General features: G+C 40.3%; 1 protein-coding gene across 1 annotated transcript in view; it reads left to right on the top strand.

Annotated features, from left to right (window-relative positions):
- The window catches only part of STAB2 (stabilin 2), an 89,484-nt gene that overhangs the window by 6,186 nt on the left and 60,968 nt on the right, over nt 1-22,330 (top strand). The window contains exons 4-13 of the mRNA XM_040560551.1: nt 4,299-4,384; nt 5,272-5,341; nt 7,601-7,696; nt 8,000-8,125; nt 9,832-10,028; nt 11,032-11,165; nt 16,520-16,653; nt 19,326-19,408; nt 20,098-20,247; nt 21,476-21,619. Coding sequence (XP_040416485.1) covers nt 4,299-4,384; nt 5,272-5,341; nt 7,601-7,696; nt 8,000-8,125; nt 9,832-10,028; nt 11,032-11,165; nt 16,520-16,653; nt 19,326-19,408; nt 20,098-20,247; nt 21,476-21,619 — 1,220 coding nt within the window. The remainder of the gene's footprint in view (nt 1-4,298; nt 4,385-5,271; nt 5,342-7,600; nt 7,697-7,999; nt 8,126-9,831; nt 10,029-11,031; nt 11,166-16,519; nt 16,654-19,325; nt 19,409-20,097; nt 20,248-21,475; nt 21,620-22,330) is intronic.

The raw sequence follows: 22,330 nt of genomic DNA, 5'->3' as shown, positions 1-22,330 counted from the left end.
AACCTCCTGTGTTCTAATTTGTGCCCTTTGCCTCTTGTCCTTGCACTGGGCACCACTGAGAATAGCATGGCTCTGTCCTTTTCACACCCTTCCTTCAAGTACTTTCACACATTGATAAGATTTCCCCCAAGCCTCCTATTCTCCAGATTAAACAGCTCCAGCTCTCTCAGCCTCTCTTCATAGGAGAGCTGCTCAAGTCCCTTGATCATTTTGGTGGCCCTCCACTGGACTCTTTCCAGTATGTCCATGTCTCTCATGCCCTAGGGAGCCCAGAACTGGACAGAGCACTCCTCATCTGTACTGAGGGGAAGGATCACCTCTCTTGACATGCTGGCAATATTTTGTCTAATGCAGTCAAGAATACCATTAGCCTTCTTAGCAGCAAGCACGCATTGCTGACTCAGGTTCAACTTGGTGTCTACCAAGACTCCGAGGTCCTTTTCTGCAGAGCTGCTTTCCAGCTCTGTGGCACACAGTGTTCTATCAGATGGGAGCATTCCCATAATTGATTTTTAAAAATAAAGTTTTCAAACAGCAACTTTCAAGTTTTTATTTTAAGTCAAAAGTGCTTTCTTCTGAATCTGAAATAGTTCCAAATCTATTTAACTCTTTACTTTCTTACTCTAGGAGGGTCTTTTCTTTCAGGGTTTTTTGTTTGTTTGTTTGTTTTTTGAAGCCAGTGAATGTTCAAGGCCATTACTCAAGTAGCAACAATGAGGAGTACGTCTCCTCCAGATGCTTCTTCCTCAGGAAAATTATTTCAGCATCTCCACAAGTACACCAAATTTCAGGCTACTGATATAGTCATCAAAACCTGCAAAGGATGTTTCCCTGCCCAGACAGAGCATTTCCTCCTTTAGTTCAAGGAGTCAAGGTCTGGTTCAATATCTGTGAAGTCCTTTTGTCCACAAAATAGATAAACAAATAATTTTAGTATGGCCTAAGCTCTGGTTTAAATGCAAGACATCTATCTACTAAAGAAAAAGAAAAAAAAATAACGACAAAAAAATCAAAATCCAACCAACATGTACTTTTACAGAAAAAAATAGGAGTGTGGTGATCAATGCAATATTTCTCTGAAGATAGCCACTTGTATAGTAATTTACTCTTTTCCCACCAGATGTAGCCTAAATGCCCAGAAAAAGAAAAACATTTCTACATTCAACCAACCCATACTTCAGGGTGCTCCATGAGACCACACGAGCTGTATGGGTATTTGCAGAGGGGGCTGTGAGCCCTGCTCTGCTGCAGACAGAGGCTGCAGGAGCAAGGAGGCCCCCTCAGAAAGCAACACCTCTAAAAATCAAGGTCTCAGCATTGTTTCTGCTGTCATTTGGAGGAAGAAAATAGTTTTCTGCATTATCACAATCTCTCTAAGACCATACAGCATGCCTTGAAATGTTTGGAGGAAAACCTGTCCTTCCTGAGACTGGAAAAAAAATCCTGGCTAGGAGTTTACTTCGCCTTTAATATCTGATGGCAATGACAGAATTAGGTCTTAAATACTGCTTTGATTTCCTTAAACGATAGCACTTACTGTAACACATGGCATGAATGAAAAATGTTTCGTCTGTTTCCCTACCTACTAAGTGCCCTGAGCAAATGAGACATCCTTATGTAAACAGACATCTGGATAAAACGGAAAAGCAGAGGGGAAAAGAGCACAGCTTTCTAACACTATCACTGTGCACCTGCCTTTTCAGAACCTTAAGTGGCATCACCAGGCCAGCAAGAATACAGTTTTATAGAGACAGCTAATTTCTCTCCATCTCATCCAACTGCAAAAGCCAAAGCTGGCGGAGCTTGTACGGCCAACGTGTGTCAGCAATGAGCTCCAGTGTGAGCTACCCCTACCACATCTCATGTTGCCACACTGGGTACATATTTGCATGACTCTGATCAAAAGCCTGAGTACAAACCCAAATGTGCACAGTATGGGCAATTGAGGGGAAAGCATTGCAAGAATAAAGAATAAAAAAGTTTAAAACAAAAGGTCAAGAGGAAAGATAATACACCAAATTCTATCAAATGATATGGTTCAAACTATATCTTTACAAGTGCTTCAGTCTGCAGGGAGTTGGAGAAGATACATAATCCAAGAAGAGGATGCATTTGAAAACACTTGATAAAGCAAAATTAAACTCTATGAGAAAAAAAAAAAAAAGAGAAAAAAATAAAAGCTGATAGATTTAAGCTTTTATGAGCTAGGCATAAAGATTTGCCCTGCAAACTCCTATAGTTGTAAAGAGCTAAGCAGAAATATCTCTTTCTTACTACTTTTTGAAAAGCATCCTGAACAGAAACCAAATTCTCCCAAACACCAAGGCTGGGCCAGGTGACCATGCCAGCATCACCCCGTGTCATGCTGGTGTCCCGGAGCAGAGCCCTGGCGCTGCCTCCTGCAGCACCATGAGCGAGAGGAGAGGAAGTGCTTTATCTGCCTAACTAAACTTGTCGAACAATGCGGTAATTTGCTAAGCTTCTGATAAAGCTGTCCCTTGGTGGTGGTATCAAAACAGGAGACGAGGTAGTGAAGACAAGGGGAAGTGGAATGAATACCGACAGCAAAACGCTGTCTTGTCAGCAGTTTTGAAGAGTACTTTCCTGGAATTTACATCAGTAACTTTGAGTTTTCTTTATCTTTGCACACTTAATAAAAGCATCAGTGCAGTTGAAATTGTTTTCATTCCACAGCAAACATTAAAGAGTTTGCATCCTCATCAGTCCTAAAGATCCATATACCTGTCACACCATACCCAAAGATTCACTAAAAGCTACTTTAGAGATTAAAGTATATGTACTTGTCACTTTACCTTGTTCCTGGTTATTTCATCTCAATTCTTAATAAACACTTTTGTTTCAGCATGTATGAGATGAACCAGATTCAGATTTTTACCTTTAAAAGTACTGATTTTTCCTGAGGAGCTTACTCAAATCCAACAGACCTCACAAACTCATCAAGAAATAAACAGAGAAAAATTGACAGTGTTATAAAGCCAAAGCCTTCACTAAAATTAGGTGTGTGCATACGCACATCCACTTACTTGCTCATCACTCCACACAAATCAAATTCATTTTCATGTGAACTTCCGGGTCACTTAACCACTCTAAATCAGGATTACGTTCCTCAGTGGGAGTATAAATCCAGTGCTGTCCACCCCAGCACACATAGAACCAACCAAGACTCTATAACCAATAAATCCACCACTAACATACAGCAGAGCACCTACAAGGTGTTTCCTACATTTAGATACCACCTGCATCAGGATTATGGTACCTAATGGGAACTCCAGCTAGGCTGACAGCTTAGAGGATGGAAGGGCTTACATAAGGGAGCTAATAAATCCTTTCCACAGAGAGGCTGCATGACTTAAAAATAAGGATATTCCTAATGAAAGGAAAAACCAGACAGAACAATCTGACTAAAAACTACTCTGACCTTCATTTTCTATAGGTAATCTCGTATTAAAAATGTGGATATTGAAAAATCTTAGCCAAAACTGCTTTGATTTGGAAATGCAATCATTGTTTCTTATCCCCTCCATCTGGCTGGGGTTTGTGGTCAGACATTGTCTCAGTTGGTGTACCACCACCTATAATCACAGTTTTAGCATCAGGGGATCTGAAGAATATACCACATCTTTGGCACCCAAATGTTAGTAGTGACCACAGCCCATAGGAGAGAAATGGTTCATGAGATACCCATATTTCAATTTCCAGGGGGATTTGAATCAAACATCACAGTCTTATGGGAGGTACCAGGGATGAACTTTCCAGATACATCAAATGTAATTGGGGGGGGGGGGAGGGGCGGGAGGGTGGAGAGAGGAGGAGAGGAGGGGAGGACGGGACACATGACACAGCAAGGCTTATTTAAACCCTAACTTACCATCAAATATGATCCTGACAGCAAGTTCTCAATCAATCGGTTGTATTAACCTACAAAAGAAGTGGTCACACAAACGTCACTTCTATTACACAAGCTAACAGTTTAGAGGACAACAGAGGTAAATCAGCAGAGACTAAATCAGTGCTGTACTTTAGAATAAGAAATCTATTCCTGTGCAATCCCTTGATTACAGAACTAGCTTAAACTTTCCGTACTAGAGAGTGGTGATGGTCTCTGGTGAAGCCAAGGTTCTAGTGAGGAGATTTGGGCAGATGCAAAACAGCAGCCATCACCTGATCACCCTGCCTGGCCCAAAGCCCTGCAGCCTCCAAGGTCCTCACCCAAACATTCAAGCATGGCAGAAGGGTCAGAGCAAGGTGACTGATCACTTATACATCGTCATTTCCAGCATGTCCAGGAGGAGCTGCATCACCCTGCAACGGGAGAGGACGCTGCTCTGAGGGCATAAAAGGGGATGGAACATGCATTTGTCAGGTACAGCCTTTTTCGTAAAGGATAAAAAACATAACATCAGCATATAAATGCCAGTAAGGAATAATAATAAATATTATTACATAAAATGATACATACTACATTGCATACATGAAAGGAGAGTATTTCAGAAATAGCAGAGGTGGCTTGCTTGGAGTTCAATTTTTGCTTGGTTTGCACTAAAATTCACAGTATTATTTCTACAGACTTAGGCATATTCTGGTGAAATTATTAAAGGGTTCATACATTTTGTTTTCTTGAAACATGAGGTTTGAGTTCTATTTTTTAGTGTGTGCTGCTACTTATGACTTTTTGCCCTAATTAGAAAGAATTATCTTTGGGACTATGCTCTCAACATAATGTTTCTCTGAGAGTGCAACGTGCACTGTTTAATAACTTCTGTCAAAAAGATTAAAAAAAAAGAAAACACTCAAATCTTTTTTTTATCTCCTCCTCTACTGGTTAATCTTTCCATTACATCAAAAGCCTATCCTTTGGCAACGTGTGAAAAGTTGACAGGATAAGAAATAGTCAGGAAATACAACCTAACAATTACAGAAATGATTTGGTCCTTAGGCTTGATTATCATTCTCTATTGTTAACTTGATATTCAAAACATGATTTGATTTCAAGTGTAAAGTTAAAAAATAAAAAAAAAAATAAAAAAAAAGAAAAAGAAAAAGCAGAGAAAAAATTATTCAAAAGAACATTTCCTAAATCTCAGTGGTCATTTCTGATTTGCTGACTGATTTTTTTTTTTCCTTGGTGATGGTGTGCTTTGGGGGTTTTTTGGAAGCTAAAGATGTTGCTTCCAGGCTACTAACCGTTTATCTGTCTATCTGTATATACATGAGAGATTTAAGTTTGTATTTCCATTCTGTAATTCACAGAAAGGATTTAGTGGGACAGCCTGTGAAAAATGTGCTGAGGAGAATTTATTTGGTCCTCAGTGCACATCAGGTAAGTTTAAGCTTTCTGTGTTGAAATGGGGAAAAGCAGGTGAGTGCAAGCTGTATTCAGACACTAAGATATCACAGTGAAACAGGCAGGGCATTTAAAGTTTCCCACCAGGAGCTGCTCTCTGCTTCAAGAAATACAACAGGGAAAGAAAATAGGCAGCTACTCAATTCCTCATTCAGAGAGGCTGGATTCAACTCAGAGTCACGCAGAGAACACTGTCAGTGTAGCATTACAAAAATATCTTAATCTTATCTTAAATATCTTTGTTTTAGCCAACAGTCAAATAAATTAGGGATTGGAATTATTTTTGTATTCCTGCAGTATGCCTCCCTGTTATCCTGTCACCCAGTTTTCATCCTAAATGATGGATTTGCATTTACTTGATCTAAACACAGGAGGTTGTTATGGTGCTTACAAAATATTGGATGGCAACATATTAATGCATAATTTATACTGGCTTATGGTGTCTTGGTATGGCTTTTAAATTCATCTGCTAATTAGAACATCTGTATTAAGGCATGAAATACCCATGTGGTATTGAAATTAAAGGCTTCCACTGGACCATCCTCCAGGAATTATATACCTTGTTTCTAAATCTAGTTCTGCTCTTGGTCTCCACGATGTTTTGTGCCATGGAGCTCCACAATTCAGTAAAAACTGTGAAAAATGGTGGCTTTCATGTAGTTGTGGGGTGTTCTTTTGATCATTTCACTAGTTGGCCATACTTCCATTAGGAGTGGTAGGACACTGAGGGAGGGATCCCAGCTATTTGGACTACTTAAAATGAAAATAGGTCACAAGTGTATACATTTCTATATTTTCCTGTTTTGCCCGTTTCTTAATGATTTCTGGTATTTTATTTACCTTCCTCAACTCTAATGAGCATTAGACAAGTTCAAAAAATTGCCTGCTTTCTTAAGCAGTAATATTTGTTTATCTCTAAGTAAAATACTTTTGTTCCCTCAAGATCTGCATGAAGTTACTCCTAAAAAAAGAGTCATGAACAACCCCACTTTAAATAATCTGTGATGGCTTTTCTATACTAATCCTACACCATGGCTGATTTAAAAGTTCTTTTTCCACCAGCCGTCCACTGGATGCCAGTGTTGATACACAGAAAGGCAAGTGAGACGTTTTCATGAAATTAGGGTACTCGAATGAATTCAGTATTGTAAATGTAATTATTTTCCAAGCAGCTGCTGGAGGATTCAACTACATTTTAATTTAAGGATCATTTTACACCTCAACTTGCAAGTATTTGAGCTTATCCAAGTTTTCTAAGTACCTACAGTTACCGTGCATTTGTGACTAACTGCTTTTCCACAATACCTTAGATGTTTCTCCTTTTTATAGTAAGACTACTAACATAGGTAAAGTGTTAGAAATTGATTAAGATAGGTGATTTGCATGAACACAGCGTATGTTTGTAAATGGAAGGGAGTAAACTACCATCGCTGCAGCTTAAACAGGAAGTCACCAATACAACTTTGTACATCTTAGAGGCTTTTTCAAGAGGAACTGGACAGGGTATTTTTAAAAAGCACTATTACCATAATTGAAACAGTTACAAATATAAGGCTTTTTAAGAATACGTAAGGCTTCAAAAACCACTTATAAAGGGGTATTATAGACTGGACTCTGAATCACAGAGCCTTGTGCATGTATTGTCACAAGGTTTATAACCTGAAATAACAGAATATAGGAACAAACAGGACCAAAGTCTGCTTCAGATCTAGACCTACACAGTGACTAACTATCCTTTTAACTAAATTAATTCTGTTTAGGAAAAAAACAAGTCACAAAAGTCATCTCTTCTGGAGGCTTTTGAGAAGGAGGCAAACAGAATTAAAGCAAAAATGAACAAATTATTATCCATTTGTTAACAGTTATAAAAAATATTTTTTACATGTTATATTAAATTTTGGCTCAAGATTGTATGCTAAATTTTTCAAGCTTTAAGATAATAGCAACTGGTCAGTCAGGTATTTAACACATCCTGAAGATTTTCAGGCCCTGGGGCTATTATCAGACTGCAAAAATTAGTATCTGTTATTTGCTGATATATGCAACTGCAAGTTTTGATCTTCTCATTAATGGAAACCTATAATTCAAGAAGTCTGATCAAAGCTTGGTTTGAAAATTGTGCTTTGTAATATTTAACAGCTGTTGGCCAGGACACTATTTACGATGGGTAACCACTAATGATGTCTTTCCAAACACCATCCTTATTCATTGAAGCTAATCCATCTCTCCATATAGTTTGCAACTGTGTCCATGGAGTGTGCAACAGTGGAATTACAGGGGATGGAAGATGCACTTGCTTGTCTGGATACCAAGGACTCAGCTGTGATCAGCGTAAGTAGGCTGTTTTCTATATAAGTTATATTCAACAGCTCTGATAGAGTTAGAATTGGTGAGGACAAATGTAAAATTAGTCTTGGGTTACTTACTTAAGCAATCAGACATACACTGAATCTCAAACCCTGCCCATGAACTCCCATAACCATTGTCACCCCTTAAATCACCAGAATAAAGATGATAGCAATGGGACTGATGGTCCCCAGGCCAGGTGGACTTCCAGCTGGTATACTGAAAGACGCAATGTCTCCTGGCACAGGAGTATGCAGACAGCTTAATCTGTCACCCTTTGTCCTTCAGCAATAGCTGAATGTGAGGCCTTGCGGTGCCCTGCAAACTCAAGATGCACCATCTCAGATGAGGATGGCAGAAGACTGCAATGCACATGTCTGCCCAACTACCACAGGGACGGTACACAGTGTGAACGTGAGTAATTTTAACGTACACTGAGTTCTTTGGAAACAACATCGTTAGTATTATAGTTCAGATATGAAACACTTTTGAAGCAAATCTCACCATCATCCTGACTTAACTGTTCTTGGGTTTATATCTCAGAGCAGTGTCAGGTGCACAAGCTAGATTCCTTCCAGATGAAGCTAAACGCTAAAATGTGCTCCAGATGCACATCAGTCCAACTGCTGATAAACTTCAGTACATACAACCAGAATAAACCTAGTAAGCCCCCTTGAAAGGCATAGCATGGATCACAGAATCACAGAATTGTAGGGGTTGAAAGGGACCTCAAGAAATCATTGGGTCCAACCCCCCTGCCAAAGCAGGTTCCCTAGAGCAGATTGCCCAGGTAGGCATCCAGACAGGCCTTGAATATCTCAAGAGAAGGAGACTCCACAACCTCCCTGGGCAGCCTGTTCCAGTGCTCCGTCACCCTCATCATGAAGTTCTTTCGCATGGATACTGAGTCACCTCTTGGGATCTCTTGGTCCTAACTGTGGCATCTCTTGGTCCTGTGTAGTAGTCCTCTCTGAGTAGACTTGACCACCATCCAAGAGCAGGACATCAGAAAGTGACTCCTCAGGGAATGCAAGGTTCTACTAGTAGGCAACATAGACAAGCAACCAGCAGAGAAGGATGCTAGTATCCTTACCTCTTGAGTAAGCCCACATGAATGTTGCTCCTCTGCCCTACCTACTGTCCTTTGCTACTGGGGTCACCTTTGGCTTAAGCCAGTATGTTTTACTTTTGACTGGCTGGTAAGCAGAGGACAAGCAGCTCCAGCACAACTAAGTAGGTAACAGAGGATAGCAGTGACTGCCCCAGCTCAGCTGGGAGGTGGCATTGTTCATGGTCAGTTTGAGCATACAAATGTGTACACGTGTGATTTTGCACCGGAATAAAAGAGAAGGCTTGAGAGAGTGAAGCTGAGCATTGCCAACTCTCTCAGTCCCAGCTGAGGGGTACAAAAGGGACAAGGAAGAGAAGGAAAGACGGTGAGTACCACCCTTCCAGCTGCAAGATGTGCTTGACTGTGTCCTAAACTGGACACAAAGGTGTGTAAAGAAGCTCTCCAAGCACTGCTGGATTATGAACAAGGACAAACAATGCCATTGCCTTGGAAAAAAAAACAGCTCCTGGAAATAAACAGTGAGCTTCCAGTCCAATCCTGGACCTACAACAGTGTGGAAGACACAACTAAAGAACTTGCTGGCCAGTTTTCCATACAGCTGAATGGTTGACATTATATTGTTTAATTACCGGAAAGAAAACAGCAGACCTATTGTATTGAAAAATAGTTTCCAACTGATCTAGCACATACTTAAAGCCTTTACTGACTTCATATCACATACCTGACGTACTGTAGTTAAAATCCACCACAGAACAGGAAAATAGTTGTAATATTTTAACGAGCACATTATATCTTTTAATCTGTTTATAACATAATTTGCCAAGTTAAGAGATCATTTCTGTACAAAAGCAAACAGTTGCTATGTTAGTAGGTTAGTATAAACACATTCCTCCCTTCTGTCTGTATGTCGCCACGATACTTCAGACTTGGCTGTTATGAGAAGTTTAGTCTACCCAGGCTTTGTTTGACATAGAGATGGTTGAGCAAATCCTTGTCTTCAGTTTTAGAGTGGTGGGCAATAATTCTTTTACTTTTTTTTTTCTTCAAGCTATCAACCCATGCTCCAAAAAGGTCTGTGATCCTAATGCCAATTGCATTTACCTTGGACCAAATCATCACCAATGTACCTGTCAAGAAGGATACAAAGGGGATGGTCAAGTCTGCTTACCCATAGACCCATGCCAAGCAATATACAGGAACTGCCCTGCACAGTCTACCATTTGCATATATGATGGACCAGGAAAGGTTAGTGTTGAACTTGTGCTCCAGATGTTTCCTTTGTCAACTGCCCAGGAAAAGAAATTGCTTTGTCTCCAGAAAGAAGCCATGAGGGTACAGGCACAAGCCTCAGGGAGGCCAAGATCTACTCCTAGCTTTGGCATAAGCCCTGCAGGTGGCCAGGAGGGACCCCATTTCTTTCTCTATTTACACACGCTAGTGTGTTTCCTTCTGAAGATGGGAATGACATTAGTGTAGTCTTTTTTATGGAACGTTTTGGCTCAGATTTGTCTCCTCTAAATGGAGGCACTGAAATGAAGCTTCTCAGAGTTAAATTTCTGTGACTGCAAGGACCAGTAGGTTCCTTACACAGATACTGCAGCTAAACACATAAAGTTAGCGTAACTTGGGTCTTTAAGAACTACTGATGAATGGCACCATGTAAAGACTGCATATTATTCATGCTGTCGGGAACTGGCTCAAATTTCTGTGTTGTATTCCTGACACTGAGAAAGCAAAACTTCTAAAGACCATGCCTGTCTTGCCTGGACACCCTGAGGAGCAGAAAAGGGAGTCAGTTACCCAGGGTTGTCCTGAAGCTCATGGTCATGTAAGTTTCCCCACTTGGGGGGTTTTCAGCAAGCTGCACGTGGCTGGCACACGCGGGCTGGTGTGTACCGCTGATACGCCTCACCAGTAAATAATGTGCTTTGGCACTTCTTTTGAGAGGCTGAGGACTGTGGGAGCAGAGGCTTTAACCTATCCACACTGATTTTAAATGTTCTCTGGTCACAGAATTGAATCTAAAGGGCTTTCACTGAGTGTCAGTAGTTTTCTGGAGTAGATAAAGCCTCAAAGGGAGTTCGATAAATAGGGATAAGCTTTATACTTGCAACTGAACTCACCAGGTGATTAACTAAGGCTTTGAAAGTTCTCCATTTTTTTAAATCCTAGTAGCAGAAAGTACGCTGAAACCTACAGTTTGTGCGTATCTGATTTTTCTCTCTCCTTTTCCATCCCTCTTATGTAGTCCCACTGTGAATGCAAGGAGAATTATACAAACTTTGTACCTGGGAAAGGATGCAGCATGATAGACATTTGTGAAACAAACAACACCTGCCACAAAAAAGCTAAATGTTCAATGGTTGCACCAGGACAAATCACGTAAGTCTTTTTGCTTTTTAAAGCTTTCACCCAGTTTCTCCCTCCTCCTGTATTGAGCATGCAGTTAAAATAAATCCAGTGGATGAAAACCTCCTGAACTTATCATTAACAGTTTCATTATCAGGGACAAATTATGAGATTTAATGGGGTTAGAGTGAACTGTTTAGGACATGCTTAATTTCATCAGTCCAATCACTAATGCCTATTAAGTTTTATTTTTATTAGCTCTCAGAGGTCATTTCTACATTAGTAAATAAGGACCAAGACCTTTTTTCTATTCCTAAGGGCAAGCAGCATGGTCTGACTCACAGCTAAATACTCTTCCTCCTCCAAAGAAGAGTAACTGCCTCTTGGCAGAGGTCCCTGGCATATGCTATCCCTTCAGCTGTGCTTGGGCATTGCCTGGGAAAACATTGTGTGCGGCAGAACCATGCCAGGCAGCATGCTGAAAATTAATCAGCATTAATTATCCCAGGACAGCGCCGGAGCTCTGGCCCTTTTTAGTATACTAATGCAGATACAACCAGGGCATCTGTTCCCCATGCTGTGAAAGCAACACCCGCCTTCACAGATTCCTTAAAGCGTGTGGGAAGCTGCGCAACTTCTGTCAGAATTTCTTTTTCCTGTACAGAAATTTGCTAAGCAGATGTTAGGAGGAAAGTTGGCTTTAACACTGGACTTAGCAATGCTATATTAAAACAAGAAACTGGAATTACATGTTTTTATAGGCCAGTGACAGCTAGTACTGAGTCTACAGAGGTGTCCCAGAAGTGCTAGATTTTGGGAGCTGAGAACTAGAATTTGAAAGACAAGATAGGCCATCAGTTGTAAGCTGGGGAACAAATTATTTATTTTATAGATTTACAGACAGCAAGTGTTCACATGGGAGAGCATTCTTATTGCCAGTGCTTGCTTCATTATTGAGCTTTTTCTTACAATTAAAAATTAACATTGCTTTTGTGTAAGCTATCTTGCATTTCCAACAAATTTCTCTAGAATATCCCCTGGTTCATTTCTGCAGCATATTGTACTGCTCAGAAGTACACTTGGCTGCTGCAGCACACCAGCAGAGCCAGGTATAAAACTTTAAAGATTGAAAAGTATTTCAATGCGAAATCAAGACCAAAATGCTAATTTTTGTGAGTTGAAAGATTAAAAACAAATTCCACAGCACACAAATCAGCACCTTTCCTTCCTAATGCATCACTGTTTCACTGTTGCAACTTAATTTTCAACCGCTATGTTGGTGGTGGTGGTGTTTGTTTTGTTTTGTTTTTTAAATTTTAAAATGGGAAATTTAAAAATTTATGACAGTGAAAATTTATGACTTGTTACTGAAAAAAGCAAACAAATGCCTTGCATGTCATTCATTTCATGACCTTTAACAGAAAAAAATAAACACAGAAGAAAGTTTTAATGTGATTTGAATCCCACTCCTATCTATTTGGCAAAAAGAGAAACTGTACTGAATAATTTCCAGTTAAGGTGAATCCATTTACACAAGAGGAAATTTGCAAAGAAAATAATTAATTGGTAGATGTGGACACAGTAAATTGTTTCTGATACATGTAAAAGTATTTTGGCTGCAGCCCAGATTTTAAATGCATTTGGGGTTAGGAAAGGGGGGTTGTGTAGATATGCTTTTGCATTTTTTTAACTTCTAAAACAAAGAGCTGTAATAGAGTCCACAAAACCATGTTTCTTCCCTTCCATTTATTTTAGTTTTTAAAAGACTGTTAGCTTCCCACATATTGTTGCTTCTGCTTTCTCCAGAATCTAATTATTTGTACTTACATAAACATGTAGAAAAGACGAATGTTCAGAGTTTATTAACATAACACAGAAACCTCTTGGAAAATCAAGATCATCTCTGTTTCTGCTCCCAAACAGATCTTTTCTGAATGTTCCTGAATGAGTGCTGACACTTTCTATAGCACTGCTTCAGCCAGTAAATAGCCTTGCCCAGAAGCTATGAAGCTTCAGCTGGTGCAGAATTACATTGAATGTTTGACTGCAATCTCTCTGCTTTCCAAGCAGAACTGGCTTTCCCTCAGCTAATCTCCCATTATTTTATTTTCTAATTCCACTCTTATTTTTACTCTGACTCTGTCTTCAGTGTATAAATTCATAGCTTCATAAGGCAAACCCTCTTTTTTAATAGATTAAAGTAAATAGAGACAGAAAGCTGAGCATCCATTTTTCCAGAAAGATATAATTCTGCTCCCCTTCTTAGGTAAGCTGAAGTCATGGCAGCTCCCCAGTCTTTTTCCTATGCTGTCCATGCATTGTATCACGAGAACAAACAACTCAGTTTAAGTAGTCCAGCAAGATTTTTTTATAAAGCTGTTCCTCTTCAGAGGCACCCAGCCCTTATAGTACACAAAGCATTCAAAGCAAAACCTGTCCGGCCATACACAGTATGAGTTGTAAACCAGACCCTCCAGGCAAACTAAGACAAAATCGATGCAGACAGCTACCTAGCTGATCCTTCCTTATCCCAACCACACAGAGTAAATTACTGCACTGGAGAGGGTGAGATGGTGGTCAGATTGAAGGCTTCAAGCCCATGCAATAAGTGCTACTCTGTAATTGCTAAATGCTTTCCTTTGGCAGCCAAATCCAAACCATGTTAGTGGATTCATACTCTGTTATAAGCAGTATTTTCCTCAGAAAATTAATTTCAAACTGGTTAGGTATTTCTGCAGTTCATTTTACCCCTGGAAGTGATAGCCAAAAATTTAGTGTTTAACCTCTCTCTTCTTTTATGGTTGTTTGCTGAAAAAGAGAGATTTATTTTGAAACCTTGATCTAATTTGTTCAATATTTCAAAGGTGGTTTCTTTTTTCTACTAAAGTGTTCCTCAGCTTCTTTAAGGCCTCAGGTTTTACTTCTCCACTCAGAAGCGAAGGGGGCTACGTACATCAGTACAGTGATATTTATCCCATCAGTCTCCACCACCACAAAAGAAAGAGGTCAGCCCCCAAGGAGGAATTGCTTCTACCTCCCAGCCCCAAACCCTTCATCAAGGCTCCAGGCTTGCCCTCTACCCAAGAGATCGCCTTAAAAAGGAGGTGGCTCACCATCCAACTTGCATTCTAACAATTTACAATGCTTCTAGGCTGCTATTTTTACCCAGGACCAGAAAGAATCAAAGCTTGAGCCTCTTGGCCAAAATCCTAGCTTATATCCCCCTGAGTCTATATGCAACCCCATCAGATTGCAGGGACTGTGGAGATTTTAGAATAAGATTACTATCATCAAGAAAATAGCTATGGTAAAGACACTTTCCATCCAGACATGAGATAACTAATGTAGCAAACAAGAGTTAACTTGGCATCAGGTTGATATTTCTGTGTGGTGTGATTGGCAAATCTGTGTATGTAACAGCCAGCACATGGAAATGATTAGGTCATTATTTATATAAAGGAGATTTTTCAGTTGTGTGGAATAATGTTTGATATCTAATGATACTAAAAATAATAGTAATAAAAAAGTCCACATAGATGTGTCATTATGGATAGGGCTTACATAAATACTGAACATGCTGGAGACTTGATTAGGAAAAGCATTATTAAAAGCCAATGTTTGGCAACACAGTTATTTAGCCAAATATAGTTATTTAGCCTCCTAAATATAGTTAGAATTTCTTTCTGTGCGTGCTACATGTTGACAAGTGCCTGCTTTAAATTTTAGCACTGGAGATGAGTAAATCACAGAGCTGACACTTCCAGCTCATCCCCTAGGTGCAGCATTTCTGAAGGGTGCAACAGAAATTGCTGACTGGCAAAAACTGCAGGTGTTGATAGCTGCTCAATTTGAGGCAGGCTTAAAGAGCCCAGATTTTCAGAAAGTACTAACCACCTCTCCTTGTCCATAGTCAGGCTGACACAAGGTCGAGGCACATGCAAGTCAGTTGCTTGTTGAAAATCGCAACCACTTGTACCCATCAGCACCTAATACAAGCACGTGTCGACCCCATCAACAACCAACAATTTCTTCCCCACCTCTCTTTGAACAATGAGTCTTTCATGGCTTTAAGGTCCAATTTTCATGAGGTCTGTTTCCTCCCTTAGGAGACGGAAAATGTCAGATTGACACTCAAGGTTGCTTTTCCATAAATTTCCTTTAGATTTTGCCTTGGCTGCAACACATTACCTTAAACACAGCCCACCTCCAGGCAGCAAGGCTTTTGAGCTCTTCTCAAGGTTTTGCCCATCACTCGTCTGGGCACCACAGCCCAAAGCTGCCCTGGAAGTACATAGGACTGGGCCTACCATGCGTCACTGACACCACTCACAGGCTGGCATCCCCATGGGACAGCCAGGGTGCCACAGCTGACATGCTGTTGCCAGTACAGACATAGCAGCAGCACAAAGTATACGTCTGAAAAAGCATGAGGCTTCATGCTTCTGCAGCTTCAGAAGAAAGATAACGTTAAAATACCAGTGTCGTTGCCCAAAATGGTTGTGTTACTTAAAAGGCATTGTAACACACTCAACCACTTTGCTTTATTGAAAGGACTGACACCTCTGGCTGCCTTTTCTACCAGACAGGTGCATACACCTACCACAAAGATCAATGAGCTGCTACCACCACCCCCTTTGTATGTAACCACCATTACTCCTGTCAAGTCACCAATAGTGACTGGAGGCTTAAGGCTTTACATCACCTCCCTACTGCTGTGGGGGTGACACCTCACACCGTTCCACCACAGCCTCTCCTTGCCCATGGGCAGGCAGGCTCCGTGGCTTGCTGGGCTCCAGTGACAACCACGTTCAGGAACCCCAAAGGGGATGGCAGGCCACACGCTGCACCGTGGCCAAGGGGATCACGTAGCCAGAGCCCCCTGTCAAAGAGGCCCTGCAAGACAGACACCACTAACACGCCACTGCCCAGCTGACAGGACATCATGTCAGGCAAGTGGTCATCACACTTCCCTACACACCTGCAAAGGTAACTCACTGAGCCACTGCTCACACAGCTATAATTTTTTAAAACAGCAGGGATTTACGGGCACTTTTGCTGCAAAGTGATGCAGTTTCACATTCATCACACTGCAGAGTCGAGACTTAATATAAGCCACAAAAGTGGCTACAGGAGCAAGGAAAATTTACAGCTAGCCAAGTGATAATCAAATTAATATCATTATCCATTAAATGACAAAATGCATACACCATCCTACCACCAACTGTTACCTTGCAGCATGCTGAAGGAAAGATGCAAAATTAAAATGCATTATTGTTCCTGAATAAGCCTTCAGAAAAGTAGTTAATAACACCTGGAGCATGCTTAGCTAGAGCCTTACTGACCCCACAGTGCATCAACACACAGCTAAAGCAGCAATCCCTTCACAGGTGTACATGCCAGAGGGGCTTTGTGGGGAACGGGTTTGTGTGCTACGGAAGCATCATGGAGCGCCTCCAAGACCTGAACACCGAAGTGGGAGGACGGTGGCAAGGCAAGCTGACATCCGCCTTGTCGCTCATGGGTAAGTGAGCACACAGTCACCTCCTGCCCTGTCTTCCTCACCACATCCCTGGCAGCGGGATCATGCCACCAATGGCACAAAACAGTGCACACCGCTCACCACAGACTCCCTCTGGACACTTAGAGCTGCCTTTGCTCACCATGTTAAGCAACCTCTAGAAATTTCCAAGCAGAAGTGATAAATATGGTCGCATGATCCCTCACACATGATTTGGTATGACCAGTGGGTTTTGCCTCGTAGGAGGATAAACTTCTCCATCCCTAGCCCCATTGCTTTGGATAACTGATATTTGATACAGAAGAAAGCATGGAAACCCACCAAAATATCACAGTTACCAGCTGAGTCTTTCTTTTCCAATCCCCAGCCATCAGCAGTGGCGTTGCTTTCACCAGGAAAGAGTAGAGAGGAGAGGGGAAGAGACCATTGCCATCCATAGTTGTCATCACCCTCAGGACCTCCCTTCTGATCCCCACCAGAACACGTTGACCACAGCTGGGGGACAGGGGTTTCCAGGTTTCTAAGTTGTCTGCAGAGATAGGTGGAGCCCATAAGGGCTCATGGATGAGATGTCCACCACCAAAGCATCTGAAATGTCCTACAGAGCTGCAGGATAGGACTGCCAGCTGCAGAGCAACCATTTCTCCATCAGAAACTCTGTGTTCGACAAAAATCCTGCTAAACCACAATCCCCCCAAAGGAGCATTTCAAACTCAGTGCATTGGCATTTTCCAACATAAATTTGACCTTTTCCATTACCCTTGTTTTAGGAAAGTATTTTAGTAACATGGTGAGGCATGGAGAAGCTAATTCTTCAGCCACGCTTTAGCACATTTGGGTATTTAAATACCAACTCGTATTATCCCACACTATCTAATAATAAATTTATATCCATCATGCCATAATATCCAAAGCCAGCAAGGCAGCTGTCATTATCCTGCATATCATCTGATTGTACAGATCAGTGATAACGTACCAGATAAAAATGATGAAATTTGAGAAATGGGGGGAAAGGTGTTAACTACTTAAATTAGATCATAATGTAAAATCCATTTCCAGTGCAGATCCAAATACTTGCTCTGTAGCTGAATTTTATTATTCGAGACAAATGCAATCCTATAATCGGATGAGCTGCAAATCCTTGGTATTTATGAGGTTTGAAAATGCAACAGGAGAGCAGCAGAAGGAAACATCCCAGAAAGCACTAAATAGGAAGGATGGTGGCAGCAGAAGGAATTTCTGATGGCAGGACAAAGATTTTAGAAAACGTGCATTTGTACACAGAACTTTTCTTAGGCAATGAAAGGCAAATTATTTGTGTCAAATAAAATGGCAAAAAGGTATAAAAAAATTAAAGGATTCTTTTAGCTAGCTAGATGAGTCACCCTCCTCAAAGATGTTCATATCTGTTTGAAATTGTGGCACAAAACCAAAAAATCTGAGGTGTCCAAAGAAATGAGTGCAGCCTTTAGCAGTTATTGCAGCCACCTTGTGAACAGAACATAACTATCTTTACCACCTTCTGTTGCAACATCAAAAATTTAAGCCATGAACAAACACTGCTAGAATCAAGATGGATTTTTGAATTAGATTTACAAATATGAAAAAATCCCTCCTGTTTAATATAATTTGCTTGGTTCTTCTCACTGAGCCCAGCAACTAAGAAAAAAGGCCCTCGATTACCAACCAGAATAGAGTAAGAATCCTACATAGCTGACCAATGACAAAACCTGGCAATTGCCGTCACATTCAGCACTGAAAACAGATATACATTGCCTCAGCACTGAGAGCTAAGTTGAAATTTTTCTGTGTTTCTCCTTCTGTGTCTGAAAAGTGCGTGGCATGCTGAGTGCTACCATTTGTCAACAACAATCCAAATGTTATGTTATTTGGTTAAATTTTGGACTTATATGTGCCATATGATTCACCAGTCAGCAGCTATAAAGACACATTAACTGCATAGGTTATTTTACAGTACATTCACTCCACATTAATGTCTTTCAAAAACTAAGAATATAAAGCAGAATAGTCCAGACAGCGTATTAATTTTAAGATATATTCTGTGGTACAACATACCCATAATGACTAGAAAGATGCTTTTTTTTCACTTCTAATTTTAAAACTCTGGGAAAAGAACTGATTATTAGAAATATTTAATGACTTCAGCTACAGACTCAATAGTCTTCTATAGCTGTCTTGGAAATGGAAATACCATCTGGGTAGCAAGCAAACTAATTAACTTGCAGTGCATCAGCTTTTATTACCAGCTATGTGTTTGCTGATATTTGCATTACCAGCAGGTTGTCAACCGCATATCCCTCACCCCATGAAGCCTGAATTGATTTAAATCAGGAAGACGTTTCCCTGCAAAAGCACAGCTCTAAAGCAGTGCTGTTTTCGTGGCCATCACCCTGGCTTGCATGCCATGGAATCCAGGGTACTAAAAGCATTCTGAGTATTTTGCCTCATCCTGGGTTTAATACGCAGCAGCACCTGGATTTAACATTCCACTGTCTTTCAACAATTCATCTTCTAGAATCTTAAATTAACATTTCGTAATCACAGATACTATACTTGCTTGTTCTGCCCTTGCATACCTCACACAGACTATAGAGTCCCTTCCTTTAATCAGCTTTTAAATACTCAATTATCTTTTTTTCTCCTCTCCTTATAAGAAAATGTCTATGAATGGCCACTGAGTAACCTGGGACCATTTACAGTGCTTGTACCAACAAACAGGGGACTCAAAGGTACCAATGTAAGTAAACAACAACTAGGGTTTTGAATGAGAGAGATTTAGCTTCTTCAGAAATTTAATCTGCATTGAAAGCACTTTGATTCAACAGATTCAGAACTTTTTGCTCTAGTACACTTCTGGCATACCATTTAAGTCTAGAGACCAGAGACTGTCTTTTTACTGTTTGAAATAAAAGCAAAATAGTTTGGTGAATCAGGGTAGAATGCAGTCATGTTTTAAGTAAACTTTGGATTCTCCCACGTGTATGCTTGAGGGTTTTTCACTTGAATTAAGAGCTGAGTTTTCATCAGAAAGACCTAAAAGTGATCCTTTATATAAGAGTGATTTAAAAAAAAAAAAAAAAAAAAAAAAACGCTTTTACTGGTGGGGTGGTTTGGTGGTGTATTTTTGTTTTTGTTTTTGTTTTGTTTTGAATGTTGCCTCTTTTCCAAAAGCTTAACATAGAGGACCTTCCACCGAAGGTCAGGACAACTCCTGGAGGCATTACTTACCCCGCATGCAGGTACACATGAGTGGGATCTGAACTGAAATCAAGAGAGACCTTTACTTTTTTCAGACTATCGCCTCACTTCAGAAGAAAATATATCATTTCAGAATTTAACAGTTGGAAGAAAAAAGCATTCACTATGATTTATTTTTTTTAGATGAAGCCTGTATTAAAATAAATCTTTCTTCTTTTGTTTTTCTAGATAAAGGACCTTCTGAGTAATAAACTGAAAGCACAGTACTTTGTGAAACTACATATAATTGCTGGTCAACTGGATACCAGTAGCTTGAATAATACTAATGTAATATATACTTTAACTGGCAAGTCAGGAGAGATATCAAGGGGAGAAAAGGTAAGGGACCTTCCAGCCTACATCAGCAAGGATACTACTTCATGGTTTTAATTCAACATGCAGTATAAAATGTCTTTCCTCTGTGAGGCATCAGGCTGCAGAAACTTAAAACCTCACTGGCAACAAAATCAGTGAAAACAAAAGTTACTTTTATAACCAGATCATTGCTGAGTAACCACAGCTCTAAAATGTAGAGTTAACACAGCTCATCTTAAGTCATCTTAAATCTGCAGACATAGCCAACAGAGCTAGAGGGGGCATTAAAAGAGCACAAAAACTATGAGGTGGTGTGGGGAGGTAAAAGCCCAGAGCTTATGCTGGAAACACTGTGTTCAGCTCACACAGAGCAAGCACTGACTGCATTGCAGATCCCACCTTCCACTGAGTATCAGCCTGGACATCCTTTGAACAATGCAGGAAATAGAAGTCTTCAACATAAATAAAATTCACATGACAATTTATCATGAAAAATGTGGGGTAAAGTTCATCACAAGCCTGTCTATTTGATGTTAGCAAACATTAGGGCAGTCTGATGCCACGGTTTCAAAAATGTATTCTCTACAGCTGTTATAACAGATTTTATTAGATTTTTCAAGAGCTATTCTTCTTGGTCCACTAAATGTCTTTTAATGACTTGAGCCTGTGTAGGGGCTGAAATAAAGTACTTCTCATGTTTTCTAGTAAATCAGTGGCATCTGAGAAAAGAGATCTATTGTATTTCTTTAATGAGCACATTCCATTTGTAACAGGAAAATATCATTGCTGTCTGAGGCCTGCTAGCTTCCTGCAGGCTTCAGAACAGTGCACAATCAGCAACATCTTGTTGTTTTAAATATACATATAATATAAGGAAATGGTTTGTAGTCCCTTAAGATTATGGGAGTTGACCCATTCACTGCAATCACATTTTAAATCATTTCCTGCCAGATTTTTATTAGTAGCAGTCATCAGAGCTCTCTCAGGTATGCTGCTCCCAGGTCACTCCCCCATACCTGATTCTCTTCCAAACTTTGCTGTTCTGAAACAAAATAACAAGGTCCCAATCCAAATTCAAAGGATTTTTTTCCATTTCCTTGATAGGCATTGGAAGCAACCTTTAGCCTCCCCAGATTTAAATGGCCCAGATGTTGGCGATGGAAGCAGCTGTTAGATATTATTCAACATGCATGCTCTGCCTGTTGTCATTCCATGATAAAGAGCTCACTACTCACTGCCTGTCTTCTTTCAGGATAATCAACTAAGAATTAGAATCCAGGGGGGAAGGAGGAAAGGAAAACTTTTGCAGGGCAATATTATTGCTTCCAATGGAATTTTGCACATTGTTGACAAATCCGTGGACAACATAGAGCCAACATTTGAAAGCAACAAAGAGGTGAGACGTATACTATACACATACAATGTTGGACTTTCTTTTACAACAGTTTCACGTTCATTTAATGCAAAGGAGTGTAACTGACAGCAGTTAGACAAACTCTGCTGAGACACTGCGCACCAACTCAGAGAAACAACATTCAAGGTGGAAAGTAGCAATCCAGTTTCTAAGGCAGACAGACACTTTCTCTTCTGCCAAGCGGGTCCATAGACATGGTTGTACTCACAGCATTTGAGTTGTTCATTCACAATCAGTTCATTTCACTGAACAGAACAACAAACTAGAACAAGGAACATTTAGATAGATTCCAGGCAAGGCTTGTATTCAAACCAGCACACGCACACACCAAAGGCTAAAATTACAAAAACTTTTAACTTGGGATGCTTTGGGTTTTTTAGTGCCCAGCTTAGTGTTCAGCAGTTATGTGCTGTTTTTGTGAATATTTTCTTCCTCTGCCCTTTTTCATTGAGAATGCACAAATAATAACTCTTCACACATACGTTTATATGTTCTGTGCCCACACAGTATTTCAGAACAATGACAAACTCCAACTCTAAGCCAGCATTGCATGAGGACTAGAAGACTCTATCATCTCAGTTGTTTCCAGACAGCACATCCACACAAGCCACACGAAGAAACAAATGTATTCAGATCTCTAATAACTGAAATCCATACAGTAATTCAAAAACTGTCTTATAAGAACTGCCGTTC

The sequence above is a fragment of the Cygnus olor genome, chromosome 1 (genome assembly GCF_009769625.2).
Source record: "Cygnus olor isolate bCygOlo1 chromosome 1, bCygOlo1.pri.v2, whole genome shotgun sequence".
Classification (NCBI taxonomy): Eukaryota; Metazoa; Chordata; class Aves; order Anseriformes; family Anatidae; genus Cygnus; species Cygnus olor.
The sequence above is the reverse complement of the archived record's forward strand: the minus strand, read 5'-3'. Positions and strand labels throughout refer to the sequence as shown.